Source organism: Mesoplodon mirus (genome assembly GCF_964341445.2).
Source record: "Mesoplodon mirus genome assembly, chromosome: 1".
Taxonomy (NCBI): Eukaryota; Metazoa; Chordata; class Mammalia; order Artiodactyla; family Ziphiidae; genus Mesoplodon; species Mesoplodon mirus.
Genome location: NC_138976.1, coordinates 204,522,598 through 204,538,105, shown reverse-complemented (window position 1 = coordinate 204,538,105; position 15,508 = coordinate 204,522,598). Strand labels below are relative to the sequence as shown.

The 15,508-nt window shown below is 38.0% G+C and overlaps 1 protein-coding gene across 1 annotated transcript in view; it reads left to right on the top strand.

Moving 5' to 3' along the window:
* Nucleotides 1-14,355, top strand: part of LOC309801876 (E3 ubiquitin-protein ligase RLIM-like) — a gene marked incomplete at both ends in the record, with an annotated part of 51,987 nt that extends 37,632 nt beyond the window's left edge. The window contains 3 exon segments of the mRNA XM_082616954.1: nucleotides 11,189-11,432; nucleotides 12,761-14,052; nucleotides 14,056-14,355. Coding sequence (XP_082473080.1) covers nucleotides 11,189-11,432; nucleotides 12,761-14,052; nucleotides 14,056-14,355 — 1,836 coding nt within the window.
* Nucleotides 14,356-15,508: the final 1,153 nt, after the last annotated feature.

Genomic DNA, 15,508 nt, shown 5'->3' with positions numbered 1-15,508 from the left:
AGAATAAAGAATTCATGATACTTTTATTATTCACCTTTTACATTTGTATCCACTAAGAAGCATTTTCACAATACATGCATATGAATATTTGTGGATTATTTTAACGTATCTTTCACAATGTTAAAATCTCTTTCAAGACCCATTTGCTGTTAAGAGGTCTTACCTCTTTAATAATAGATGATAGATGATTTATTGTCATATTTGCCAATGAAAAGGAAAACCATGGCCAGAATTTGTGATGTCACTCTATGTAGACACATATGCATGGAAATAAACTGTAGGTGTTACACACACACATATATAGTCCTATATATATAAGTATATATTTGTATATGTATATATTGTGCATACATATGTATGTATATGTATATGTGTGTGTATGTACTCACTTATCTTTCCACCCACCCATATATGCATCCATTGATCTATCTAGCTATCTTCCAACACACAGTACCCCTACAATGATAAAATAGGATCAGAGTTTCATAGAAATATAGAGCCCAAAAGATCCTTAGACATAGTTTAAAAACAAAGAATGTTATTCTTAGAGGTGTAACTCTCCAAGATAGCACCAGTAGAAAGAACTCAGCTGGAACCTAATCCCCATATTCCAATTACAAGTTCAGTTTTCATTCCACCATACCACACTGTCTTTCGCACAGGTATCTATTATACAGATGGATAGATACTGATCCTTAGAAGACAGTGTCAGTGCTGAAACTATTTTCTGTACTGAACACCCTGCTGTCAACTAAATTCTCGTTTGAGTTTTGAAGTTTACTGATGGTTTCTGTCAGTCCCAAGCCCTCCTAGGCATTTTTACACATAATCAATATGAGGGGAACTTCCTGTCTGGCATCAATCAGTTCTTTAAACAACAATTATCTATTAAACTATTGTTCTTAAGTCAGGAAAAATGGATGTTAGTGTCAAACACAGCTTTGCTCACTCTCTCACACACACACAATCACGCAAATTACAAATAGTATTCGACTGCTCTATATTTCAGGCTATTCAATAACTAGATAAATGAAATATACTTTCTGTCTACATATTTTTTTTTTACTATGCCAAGGCATACACACTAGTTGTTCCCTGCAGTACCTGCCAAATGCAACTAAATTTGCAACAGAGTTAATCACTGGTGCAGCTGAATATTTTAAGAGATTTCTCCTCTAGTAGGAAATTCATCTTTTTTCCAAGAATAGGGCATTTACCCACTCCTTCATATCCAACTGAAGTAGTTCCGTGATTTCCTTCCTTTCTCTGATTTCCACGCTCCAATTCCCAAAGACAAGCTCATCTCTGATGACCTTTCAGTCTATGAGTATTTGGGGTAGGAGTGGGGGTAGTCCACAGTTAAAATAAAGTTTGTATACAATCACTTTCTATGTTGTTATGAAATTATTCTAAGCTTCCCTAATAATAAACTTACAAAGAAGCCATGCAAATGGTTCAGATGTGCATATGGAGATAACTATTATCTAGAAAGCATCCAGATTTCTTAAAAAGCCAAAAGAAAGAGACTGACTCACTCAGGATATATGGAAATACAAGTGAGGTAGGTGGGCTAGAGTGTATGTCATTATCAATAAAGCCCTAGGAGAAAATCATAATTTGAAAAGATACATGCACCCCAATGTTCAGTATAGAACTATTTACAATAGCCAAGACATGGAAGCAACCTAAATGCCCACCAACAGATGAATGGATAAAGAAAACGTGTCATATATATATATACACACACACACACACACACACACACACACACATATACACACACAATGGAATATTACTCAGCCATAAGAAAGAATGAAATAATGTCATTTGCAGCAAGATGTATGGACCTATCATACTAAGTGAAGTAAGCCAGACACAGAAAGACAAATATAGGGGCTTCCCTGGTGGCGCAGTGGTTGAGAGTCCGTCTGCCGATGCAGGGGACACGGGTTCGTGCCCTGGTCCGGGAGGATCCCACATGCCGTGGAGCGGCTGGGCCCGTGAGCCATGACCGCTGAGCCTGAGCGTCCAGAGCCTGTGCTCCACGGCAGGAGAGGACAGAGCAGTGAGAGGCCCGCGTACCACAAAAAAAAAAAAAAAAGAATGAAAGACAAATATAATATGATATCACTTATATGTGGAATCTAAAAAAAATTATACAAATGAACTTATATATGAAACAGAAATAGACCCACAGACATAGAAAACAAACTTATGGTTAGCAAAGGGAAAGGGGGTGAGGGATAAATTAGGAGTTTGGGATTAACATATAAACACAACTACATATAAAATCGAGGGCTTCCCTGGTGGCGCAGTGGTTGGGAGTCCGCCTGTCAATGCAGGGGACACGGGTTCGTGCCCCAGTCCAGGAGGATCCCACATGCTGCAGAGTGGTTGGGCCCGTGAGCCGTGGCCACTGAGCCTGCACATCCACAACAGGAGAGGCCACAACAGTGAGAGGCCCACATACTGCAAAAAAATAAAAAATAAAAATAAAATAAAATCGATAACCAACAAGGACTTCCTGTATAGCATAGGGAACTATATTCAATATTTTGTAATAACCTATAAGGGAAAAGAATCTGAAAAAGAATATACATGTGTATATATATATATATATATATATATATATATATATATATATATATATATATATATATATATATATATATAACTGAATCACTTTGCTGTATACCAGAAACTTATACAATATTGTAAATGAACTATACTTCAAGAAAGAAATTAAATTAAATTAAAACTAAAAAATAAAATAAACCCCTAGATATATTTTTGCATAACTGAATTAAATTCTTAAAACCCCAAAAATGAATGTTTTAACTGAATTTGAGAAATGAAGACTAACTTAAATCTTGGGTTTAGAATTAATTTGATTCATAATGGAAGGAAGTTAGAAAATAACATTTATTAAGAACAACACTGTTTAGCAATCCTATATGAAGATATAACACACAAAATATCTCCTATTACTTCCCTGTTAGAAGAGCTCTTTGCTTTAATACTTACACTACAGAGAATTTAATTAGTTCTCAATCAAATATTCTTCAGCCAGTGATTATACAGCAATAAAACATATCTGCATCTGCAAACTCAAGGTAACTTTTATAAGAACACAGTGGTTGGAGAAAATCTTGAGTTACATTCCAAATACATTGGGTAAAACTTCAGATTCCTCTGTAGACATTTTGAAAAGCCTGCAAAGTGTCACAGAAGAGGATGTGCAACTCTGATGTTACTGGGATTAAGAGAGGCCATGTTACTGCAAAGCAATGTTTGTTAAAACCATATTAATTATTAGGTGATTAGGATATGATGATTTTAAATATCTATATCATAACAATTTTTTGTTTCTTTTGTTTCATTGTGTATCAGGAAATTTGTTGGGGTTGTTGGGCAAACATATAAAACATATTAAAGGTTTCCATTAAAATAATAGGAAATTTTTTCCTCGTTACATTTTAACAAAAATGGCTTGATTTTTACAAATGGATTCCTGACCTTAAGCAGGAGACACCTTTACATATAGTATCACATTTACTTTATTTTACATAGAATGTCACTAAAGTTTACTACAACCCATTTAGTTATCATTGACTTTTACAAATAATGAAACTAAAACTGAGAGATTAAATAACTTACCCAATGTCACACAGCTCATGAGTGGGGGAGATCAGAATCCAATTCAATAGCCTTTGAATTTTTCACTATATAGTAGGACCATAGTTCAACTAATCCGGTATTTATTGAGTTTCTAACTGTGCATAACATTTGGTGTTAGGCATTAGAGGGGCACATAATGATGCCTACTTCTTGCATCACTACAGTTTACAATCTAGTAGAAGGCAAGTGCACACATTGTTCTATTTAAGAGTCTAAGAGGAAACAGGAAGGTGAAAAATGGCAAATATTTATGCAAACAGGAGTTTTACAGGCCATCTTGAAGGGCAGTGTATTTAATACAGGACTAGAAGGGTATAGATATTGCAGAGAGGTTCGATAAGAACTAGGGAAGGAATCACCCTAGTGACTAGGAATCACCTTGGAAGGTGATTAGGTCATGAGGGTGGCACCCTCATGAATGGGATTAATGCCTTTTATTTCAGATTTTTTGTGACTATTATTATTATTTTCTTTGAAATATAGTTGGTATACAATATAAGCTACAGCTGTACAATATAGTCATTTGCGATTTTTAAAGGTTATACTCCATTTATAGTTATCATAAAATATTAGCTATAGTCCCTGTGCTGTACAGTATATCCTTGTAGCTTATTTTATACATAATAGTTTGTACCTCTTAATCCCCTATCCTCTCCCCTTCCCTCTCCCCACAGGTAACCACCAGTTTGTTCACCACATCTGTAAGTCTGTTTCTTTCTCGTTATATTCACTTGTTGGTTGTATTTTTTAGATTCCACAAATTCCTTCATGAAAGGGATCAATGTCTTTTAAAAGAGGCTCCAGAGAGCTCACTAGCCCCCTTCCACCATGTGAGGACACAGCAAGAAGGTTCTGGCTATGAATCAGGAAGAGGGCTTTCACCAGAATGAGACCATGCTGCTATCTTGATTTGGACTTCAGGCCTCCATAACATTACAAAATAAAGTTCTGTTTTTTATAAGCTACCCAGTCTGTGGCATTTTGTTACAGCAGCCAGAATGAAAAAAGATGGAGAGAGAATCTTTGCCAGAGGCCCTTCCTTCCTCCCTTCCTCCCTCTGGCCTTTCTTCCTTACTTTACTTATTTCACTCTCCAACGCATATTCATTTAGTATCTACTTTAAGGAACTGAATAGATGGAAAACACAGGTTGAGCTATAAAGATCACTACTCTTATAGTAAACAGTTTATTGGAGGAAGAGATAAGCGTCTGTGACAGAGCATGACATGCACAATTTTATTTTAGATAAACTGGTCAGGAAGACCTTTCCATGGAAGTGACATTTAAACTGAAGTTTTAAAGATGAAAATGTAGTAATGTTGGCAAATCTAGAGTGATTTTTGTAAGGACTTACTACACATTTTACTTTATTCTATATGCAATAAGTTGTCAAATGTGTTTGAAGATAGAGGATGCATTCTAATAGTGTGGATAAGAGCTTGCATTTAGCCTGAATATTAAAGAGGCCCCAGGAAATCCGACCATAAGGAAACCCGAACTCTGCTCCCAATACAAATGCTACTTTTTAAAGAACTTTCACCCTTTGGTCAACCTACTGTCCATTGAATTTGTTGAGGTTTGTGGATATTGAGACTTAAGCAAGAGAGGCAACTTGATTATAGTACAGTAGTTTGAATTTAAGCAAAATGGTATGCCTGAAATGTAGGGGCCTTTTTGTAATGTAATTTGAAAATGTGGTGAGTTTCTTTGAATAGGCAACCCAGACTGACCATTCAATAACTCTCCATAAGAGCGACTACAACACCCAACTAGCACCATAAAAGGGAGAGTCGACATGACAGAGATGTGAGGTGACCATTTTTACCCACACCACACGCTGCCATTGTGGTTACACCTACTGGTGTAAATACTTGGTGAAAGAGGCGGTGCACCTCCCTGTGTCTGCAGGCTACTGAACAAAATCACCAACCTCCCTTCAATAGGAGCATATAAAATTCTAGGCCTGGAGAAGAACAAGTAATAAAGGAACTATTTAATCTCCCTGAGTTCATTATCCTCTTCTCTTCTCCCTACTGGGTCGAAGGAAGGCAGAAGATAGCATTAAAGCTCATTTTCAGGGTCTGCATGTTCAGTTGTACAGGTGGTGCACTGTATATTTATAGGAGTGTCATTCACTTTCTTCTTTACATGAATGGTGCCCCCTGGGAATTTTAGAGTGCACAACCTGTGAATCTGTATACAGCAGGCCTGCTTAATTTGGTTTTGCTCATATATTGTGAGCTTTTGTGTTGCTTATTCATTTTGTGTTCTCTGTGTTCATTTGTTTTGAGAAACAAACCTGATATCCGTTTCATCCTTGGAACCGTAAAATTCATCTTTAAATATATCTATATAGGTAACAAACAGAATATTATTTATGTATATGTAAGTTTATTTATTTATTACAATAATCTAGGAGGTAAGACTTTACAAATAAACAAATGTGCGGAAATATGAACTAACTTGCTTGTGAATAACAGACCTGGAGCATGCCTCAGAGAAAGTGTGTAAAATGGCTCAAAACTAGAGAAAGCATAGAAGCAAACTAACCACTGACACGGCACTAATAGAAAAGCTATCAAAAGTCTAAATCCGAGCAGAACCGGGAAGAAAGGAAATCATAAGAGGGATGAGACGTTGCTAAATAAATACATTTTTATTTCCATAATTAGAGGTAAGCATAAGGAAGAGATGAAACTAATTCCTAGTGTCAAGCCTATGTAAGTGGAAAGGGTGTGATTTCAATTAACAAGAATTTCGTGTTTAGATTCAAAACAAGTATTTGTGTCAAAGAACCAATTCCAGTAGATTCCATGAGACATGCATATTTAGATTCATTTTTCTGCATCAATGCTTTCAAACTTTTAACCCATCCTTCTGGTGGGAAAGAAAAAAAACATAAAAATATGAAATATCTTATCAAGCTTTAATTATGTTTACTTCTTGATTTAAAATTACTCTTTAGGGCTTCCCTGGTGGCGCAGTGGTTGAGAGTCTGCCTGCCGATGCAGGGGACACGGGTTCGTGCCCCGGTCCAGGAAGATCCCACATGCCACGGAACGGCTGGGTCTGTGAGCCTTGGCCGCTGGGCCTGTGCGTCCGGAGCCTGTGCTCCGCAACGGGAGAGGCCACGGCAGTGAGAGGCCCACGTACCGCAACAACAACAACAACAACAACAACAAAAATTACTCTTTATTAAGTTAAAACGAAGATATTCTAGACTAACCCCAAAGCAGAATTGAAATGGCACACGAAAATGATCAAGCATGATTCAAGCATCTCATTTAACTGAGATTTTACTACGTTTGTGTAATGATGTCTGATATTGTGTTTTCATTAAACATAACAGAGTAGAGCGAAACAGGGAGAGTCATCCTATAGAACTTGTTGGAATCTAAACATATTATCTATTACTGTAACTTTGAGAAAATCACTTAATTTGCATCAGCCTCCATGCCTTTATCTCTGAGAATAGTAATACCTCTCTTGCATGGGGCTTGAGATCAAATAAGTTAAAACACAAGCAGAGTGTCTAGCAATTACAGTTGCTCAGTAAATAGCTCTTAATATTACCAATGGTCTCTGATGTGGGAAAACTATTACATAATAAAAAGATCCTTAATCGGGTATCTTTAAAATCAGGCTGAATGCAAAGAACTTCAGATTTTATGTCCTCCCTTTTTAAATTTTTACCCAGATAATAATGCAATTCAGAAAACAGAGGGAGAGATTAATTTCCACTTCAACTGAAAAGTCATCATTATAAGATTTTTTTCATCATGTGCTATAGTACATTAAATATAACCATAAAATCTTTGTTATCTCTCTATTGAAAGGTAGAATGTGGTGTCCCTCTTCTTAAATATGGGTTGATCCAGTGGCTTATTCAATCAACAGAATGCAAGAGAAAAGGTGTTCTTGCACTTGTGAGGTTAAGTCATAGGAAGACTTACAGATTCCAGCCAAGTCCCTTGAGATGTTTACTTTGGGTAAAGCCACTCACTATGTAAGAATTCAACTATTTTGAGATATCCAGGTTGCTAAGACTCCAAAACTACACCAAGAAATTTCATGGAGAAAGACAGAGACACAGGGAAAACCAGTCCCAAATTTTTCAGCCTGTGCAGCCCAACTCAAGCCCCAGATTTGTGAATGAAGATGCCATCTTGGTTGGACATTTCAGCACCAAAAGATGTGACTCAAAGAAAACTTAGCCAGAACCAAGGCCCCAGACATATGACACCAGTCAAGTTGTCTAATCTATCTCCAATTATTCAAGCCACCACAGCTGAGGCCCAGTCATGATGGAGCAGAAATGAACCATCCCCAGTATTCTTTATCTTTATTCTTAGCTCACAAAGTCCTGACTATAACAACATGGTTTCTATTGTATCTACCACTGCATTTTGGAATGGTTTGTTATACGGCAATAGGTATCTGGAATATATGTCTTGATCATTTCTTACAGTTCTAAAGCCACAGAACTCCTTTTACCCATATTCAGGGAGAATGCTATCTCTTGCTTATTTTCAGTCTCCCTTTGAGTCATAGAATCTGTTCAGAAGCTTCCTTGGACAGAGTCAGTAAAAGAAAACTCTTGATTACAAACCTCCATCATTACAACCAGGATAAAAGAACAGCCAAATCTGCTCACACACACCCCATTTTTTCACCACATCATAAACAATGGATTGGCCAAATTTTTAAGTGCTTGACTCTGATTGAAAGTAAGCAGCTTTCCATCTTCAACCTCTTCCCCTCCAACTCAACTTAGAGTGATGCTCTAGTCAACCTCAGGACTTCCTGATGCATCTCCCATCTCTGAAATGAGAAGTGAAGAAAAAACATCTTCAGAAGACTTCTGATATCAAGACAAGGGATAGAACAAAGACCAAAGCAGCAATATTGCCATCCAGAAGAAAAACTACTGAACCTACACTGCAATATTCAGAAGGAAAGTCAAGACATGAGAGAACTAAGTGTAAAGCACAGCTGTATTGGTGGCTTCTATTTAAATAATCAAGGTCAATAAGTAGGTCTCTGGGATGATGATCCCTATACCCTGTTACTTGCACCAGAATTGGGACATAACCAGGAACAAATAGTTCAGGAAGCTAGAGTCATTGACACTGAGAGCCAACTACAGGGAACACCAAACATCCGGGGCTATTAGTTCATGTGCTTCTGTACCTAAATTTGGAATGACTGTAAGACTTTCTGAATCTTCAGGTAACTTGCATACTATTCTAATCATAAGCAATCATGCTCCCTCTTAAGCTAAACCATACAACTTCAGAATCAGGTGTTACTTCTTATTGGTACCACTGTCCACTAAGCAAAGACAGAAATACAGAAGTAATCCTGACCCCTGCCTTTCCCTCATATATTCCCCCTCCCCACTTTTCCCTCTTTCCCACATATTACTAGGTTTAATCAGTTCTGCTGCCTAGAGATCTGTTAAAGTCCTTCATTTTAATCATATTCCTTTGCCCTGATTCAGATCCTTATCATCACTAGCCTAGGCTTCCCTCTATCTATTTCTGACCCTCCCATCTGAACTGTTGCCCTTCATATTCATCCTCAACACTACTATCAATATTATTTCTAAATTGCAAATTTGACCATCAACTGTCTAAAGACTTCAACATCTTTCCTTTGCACTAATGATAAAGTCCAACTTCTAAACATGTCATAAAGGTCTCCATTTTTTGGCCTTGCTCTGCCAATTTAACTAATGTCTTTTTTTAGTAATTAAAATCTACTATCCTTGTTGTTTTATGAGTGTTAGCAGTGGCTGTTCTCACTTTTGAAAATATTTCCCCCTTTCATTCACTTAGAAAACTCCTGTTCATCCTTTAAACCCCAAATGCAGTGAAACCGATTTTCTCTCTCACTCAAATCACTTTCTCCTCAAAACTGTAATTTTACCTCTGTGTAGCTCAATTGTTTGTTATACTCTAATGACAACAGATTCTTAAATATACTCATCTTTGTATCTTAATATCCGATAATATGACTGACATTTAACAAACGCTAAACATACTTGACACTTGAATTGATTGAATTGAATTAAACTGAATCAATCACTCTCAAGAACACTAACGATTGTGAGGGTTTCCTGCATCAAGAGTACAAATCACGCTGAATTTTCATAATACTGCTAGTTTTGATTGAGGCACAGCAAACAAGTTTACAACAGAGTTCCCCTGTGAAAAGAATAACTTCAGTAAAAGATAACAAATACACTCAGAAGTCCATAAAGGAGGCAGGGTAGTCTAGGGGATTCTGTTCTCATCCAAAGTCTTGCTGAGATTTGATTCAGAGGGGAAAGATTGATTTTTCTAGCTTAAGTTAAACAAGGCATGGAACAAATGTCAAAAGCAGGACATAGACTTAGATTCTTCACTGTCACACCAGTAAAGTTACCATCCTTCCATCTCCTTGAGAACAAACAAGAAAGCCTGCTGTGGACCATGAACAAAACAACAACTGTGAATTTACACAGCTCCTTAAACTTCTAAGCTGTGTACTGAGAGTGAATTAGAGGTCTCCTCCAGATAGCATTGCAAATGAGCGTTATTTTATTTTCACCAAGCCTTTCAGGTGATACATGCGACAAAATCAGCAAAGTCAGTACTCACTGTGGCAGACAAAGTAACTATTATGTATATGTCCTAAAAGTTCCTATGATGTTCTGGCTAGTTTTGCTTAAGTACTATTTATAATATTTATGAGAAAGGAGGACAAAAATGAACCTGATGCTTTTGTGGAGAAGGAATTCCCTGGCTGAGCAGAAAAGGCTGCCAAAGTTTTGGTGTTTCTTGTTTGTTTGAAACAAGACTGAAGGACCATATAATGCAAGATGAAGCCATTAACAGTTAAAAGGGAGAGGACACACTAAAGAGACTCAGCCAGGGACCTGGTAAATTATCAAAAATTGTGGGCTTTCTTAGTGAGAGTCTAGGATTTGAGAAATTCATGAGAAAAGGCGGAGGTCCCTGGGCACCTGAAAATGAGAATTGCTGCATTGAACTAGGCTGACTTTGGCATGGCATTTTGAAGAAGGCAGTCATATGGAATGTAACGAATAAATAGAGCATATCAGAGCCTGAAAACGCCTCCTGAAAACCTGAGAATAGGCTCCTGTGGGTGAAAAGAGGTGAAGCACGGTGCTTGGTACACTATAAACCCTCAGTAACATTGGCTGGTTTAGAATGAAATGAAACCTAACCTGAATCCAGTCCCTACTCGGTAACAGCGGGGAAGATAATGGGTGCCTAGGCAACGTCTAGCAAGTTCTGGGCTAGAGGCGGCTCCCAACTGTTGCGTCACCAGGGGCCACAGAACTGAGTCGGGAAGGGAGAAGGGAGGAATCTGTGCGGAGGGTCATCCGACTGAGTCGGAACCTGACACTCTGGCAGGAAGTAGAAAGCGAAGAAAACGAAACGACCACTGGTGAATTTCAACACCACGTCGTGAATTTCAGATAATTTTCCACTTGTTTATTAAGGTGGAAAACTCGGATTCCAACGATGAAGGAGATGGAGTTTCGGCCCAACACATAAGTCAAACGGACCGATTGGTTCGGGAAGAAGATTTCTCCAGGTTCGTAAATAATCTGAGTGAAGAAGATTACGAATTTATGAGAGACAACAATCTTCTAGGCATTCCAGGTGAAAGTACGGAAGAAGAGTTGCTGAGAAGACTTCAGCTAATTAAAGAAAACGCACCACAAGACTCAGATGAAAATACAGGTATATTTTGCTTTTGGAGGGAATAGGATGGGATGAATAAGGAACTTCATAATAGGAAATAGTAACTTCATAATAGTAAAGAGTAAATTATACAGAAGTGACTTACATTAATTTGGTAAGTAACTTCTCATAAAAAGAACTGGCATTTACTTGATTTTTGGTGAGCATGTCAAGGTCTGTTTGTTTGTTTTCCTGATTCACATCTGGGTTGTTTTAATTGGGAAACAGTGCAAAGTAGCCTATTTGTATTTTTCTTGGTTTTCTACCTCAACTGAAAGTCCCTCCTACTTCCTGAATTATTTTTTCTACATAGACATGTAAAAAAAGCAAACAGAAATATTCTCCACTGGGGACAATTGTGCTGTCTTCAACACCTGGGGACATTTGACAATGGCTAGAGATATTTTTGGTTGTCACAGGGGAGGCATGGGTGTTACTAGCATCTAGTGGGCAGAGGCCAGGGATGCTGCCAAATATCCCACAATGCACAGGATAGCTCCCCAAAACAAAGAATTGTCCAGCACCAAAATGTCAGTAGTGCTAATGCTGAGAAACCCTGCTCGGACCTCAGGTCTGGTGCCTTCCCTTCCAGTGTGAAGTAGAGGATTTTGCTGTCTAATGAAGAAGATACTATAATACTTTGGCTCTTGAATATGGTCTTATATGTACCATGCTAGGTTCAGTCTATTCATTTGATCTGACCTTCAATTTAATGTCAATTAAAAATCTTGGTAACATTAAGAAGTATTCAAAATGCAAACACTTTTAAACCTATAAAACTTGTTTATGTTTGGGCAATAACCTTATATTTTCAAACAGCTTATCTATTATCAAAAGCACATAAGTGAAGAGCCTACAAGTAGTCATGTTGGAGACTAATGAAAATTAGACAATAATGTAAATTGAACTAAACTACTAGCATTGTACCTTAACTGGTGTTTACCTTGTTTAATTGCATTAGTGTTTTGACAGTGGACAGAAAAAAAAGTCTCTTGACATTCCTCCGACAGTGGTACACAGGGCTGTGTATATGATGAAATACTGAAAAATAGACTTCCTCCGGATTCCCTTTTTAAAAAAATTCTCTAAGTTTATCTAGGATTAGCTCACTCTTTTTGGATGGAATCGAAACTTTTCTACCTTTACTTATAAATCTACACAGTGCAGTTTATAAAATATTAACTCTATAAATGTGAAATCAGTTTAAAACATCTGAGTATTTAAGTTCTCATTTTTTGTTTTTGAAACAAAGTTTCAGAGTGCTATTTTATGATGGTTCTAATTTTGGTAGTTCTTTTATGCACCCTCCCCATTTATTTTGTTAACAGACAGAGGAGACTCTTCAGATGACGTGTCTAGTGGTGACTCTCTAATAGACTGGCTTAACTGTTCTGGACAAACTGAAAATATGACAAGTGGACAAAGAGAAAACCAATCTTGGAGAGAAGAGAGCCAAATTAATCCTAAAAGTGATCAGTTCATATTCAGTTTAGAAATAAATGCTAACCTTGATAATGGGAGTCCAAATCCAGAGAATGAATATGTAGCATCTGCAAGACTTCCCAGAAGAGAAAATATGGAAGACAGCCAAAGGCAAGTGGAAAGTCCACAATCTGAATCAATATTTACAAGACCATCTATGCCTGAACAAGATACAACTGAAACATTAATGGAATTCCCACCTACCACAAGTCAGAGACGAGCAAGAAGTAGGAGTCCAGAGTATCGGAGAACCAGAGCAAGAATTGAAAGTTGGTCGCCTCCACGTTCACTTAGGGAAATTGTACAAAGACTTAATCATAGTATACCCTCTCAGAATTTTGAGCAGCCGCTGCTAAGTGAGAATGTGAGATTTTCTAGAACTGAGCACCAAGAAATATTGAGACAGCAAATGACTGGATTTGAGTTGCAAAATAGCGGTCTTATTGAAACTTCTAGAACAAGGAATGCCGTTCATGGAGAAAATTCTCCAGATACAACCAGCAGTGGTGAATCTTGGGGAATGAGGGAAATATATCCAACCATACCCTTCAATCTTGAAGTAGGACAAGTTCATTCTGGAGCATATTCTCAGAGAGACAGCAGAGCTAGTAGAACTCAGTTAACATCTGAGACACCAAACAACACTGTCACTTCTGAAAGTGAACGAGGACTGAGGCATATGTATTCACATTCTGAGCAGGCAGGTGTGAGAGCTTATGTCAATACCATTAGAAATCCCGTTTGCAGAACGTTAAATACTAGCTTAAATGATACAACATCTGTTCCAATTCAGAGCACGTTAAGGCAGACAATGACAGAATTTAGTAACTCAAATAACCTTATGGACAGTGACAGTAATTTAGAGCATAGTGTCTCACCTCCAAGTCAAGACATGGAATGGCTAGAGTCACCTAATGGTAGTAGTAGTGGTACATTTGGTTCTGATTCAAATGCTAGCTATGATACCCATTCAAGCTCCACACTGAGTTGGCATTCAAGCCCCAATTGTACGTCTAGTTCCAGTTCTAGTCCTATTTCTGGTTCCAGCTCAAGTGATGAAAATTCAGGAATTAGATCACTGATGTTTGAAGGCATTGAAGAAACAAACTTATCATCAGAGACCAGCCAAGGGGTTAGATAAATTAGCCTAATAATATATGATGAAAGTGACTCTGGGTCCTCCCATAATCTGCAAACTACAGGACTCACCAAAGCAGAGATTGACAGCTTGGCTGTAAGATCGTTTGGTGAAAATGATGCACTAAAAGCCTGTAGCATTTGCCTTACAGAGTACACAGAAAACAGCAAGCTTCGCATACTACCTTGCTCCCATGAATATCACATTCACTGCATTGATCGCTGGCTGTCTGAGAACTCTACGTGTCCGATTTGTCGTAGGCAAGTAGTGGATTCCAATGAGAGTGAAAATCCTGATCGATGAATTCTCAGCTATATAAAGTGTTATAGGGCTTCCCTGGTGGCACAGGGCTTGAGAGTCGGCCTGCCGACGCAGGGGACTGACAATAAAAATTAATTTCACACCATAGCAGTTCACTGAATTTCAATAAAAACAGCATGTGCACTGGGTTGGGATGTTCCTGATTCCATGGGAGAAATGTCTTAATATGATATAATGAATCTAGATAGATCCTAGTAGTATTATCTCGTCATGTAAATCCCAGACATCTCTTAGCCCTGTTCAATCCTGTTTGTGCATGCAAAGAAACAGAAACCCAACCAATTATCAATAATTAAGAAGCCATTTAAGACTACATTAGAGTCATTCACATAAAGAAGTCATGTTACATTCCTAGAATGCCATAAAAAGCTTTGAAACCCTTCTCTTCCTATCTCTCTCCACAGCAGTTTATCCCACCTCCCTAACACTACCTTAACGTTTCGCCTATTCCCCACTACCAATGTATCAGTCAGTTCTAGCTAAAAACTGATGGCACACTTTAAAAGAGTGATGGAATAGCATTTAATGAAGAGACTAAAGTGTGTAAAGAATGAAGGGAAACCAAGAGATGCTAGCCTGAGGCTAGCAGCTGTGAGAAGCCAGTATTATAACCACTAGGTTTGAAGGGGCATAGAGAGATAGCAGTTCCTGCAACCCAGAATGTCTTCGAGTTATAGGAGAAGCCCACCCAACAAGAGATGTAACCTTAGAAAATGGCATCCACTGCCAACCTAAAGTTTGGAAGGGGGCAGATCATGGAAATAAATACCCTTGCCTTCTTTCCTCCTGACTTCTAATCACTTATCAGTAGTTCATATTAACCAAACCCAACCTGAAGACACAGAGAGACTGGTCCATGAAGCTGATAAATATCAGCCTCCTGGAATCACGAAGCAGGGTTAAGAAGGATGGCGAGTAGATCCGGTAAGCAAATCAGAGACCATCTACCACAACCAGCATTCCCAACTCTCTTCAAACCCAGCCTGTGTATGCTTTCTTGCCTCTTCCGCTTCCGCTTGTTCTCTATTCCACTCTATGACTCAGCTCTTTAACAACCCTCTCTATTTTCCTTTCATTTACTCAGATCTTGTATTTTTAAAAGTGATAAGATGACAAAGCCTTAGAACTTAATTAC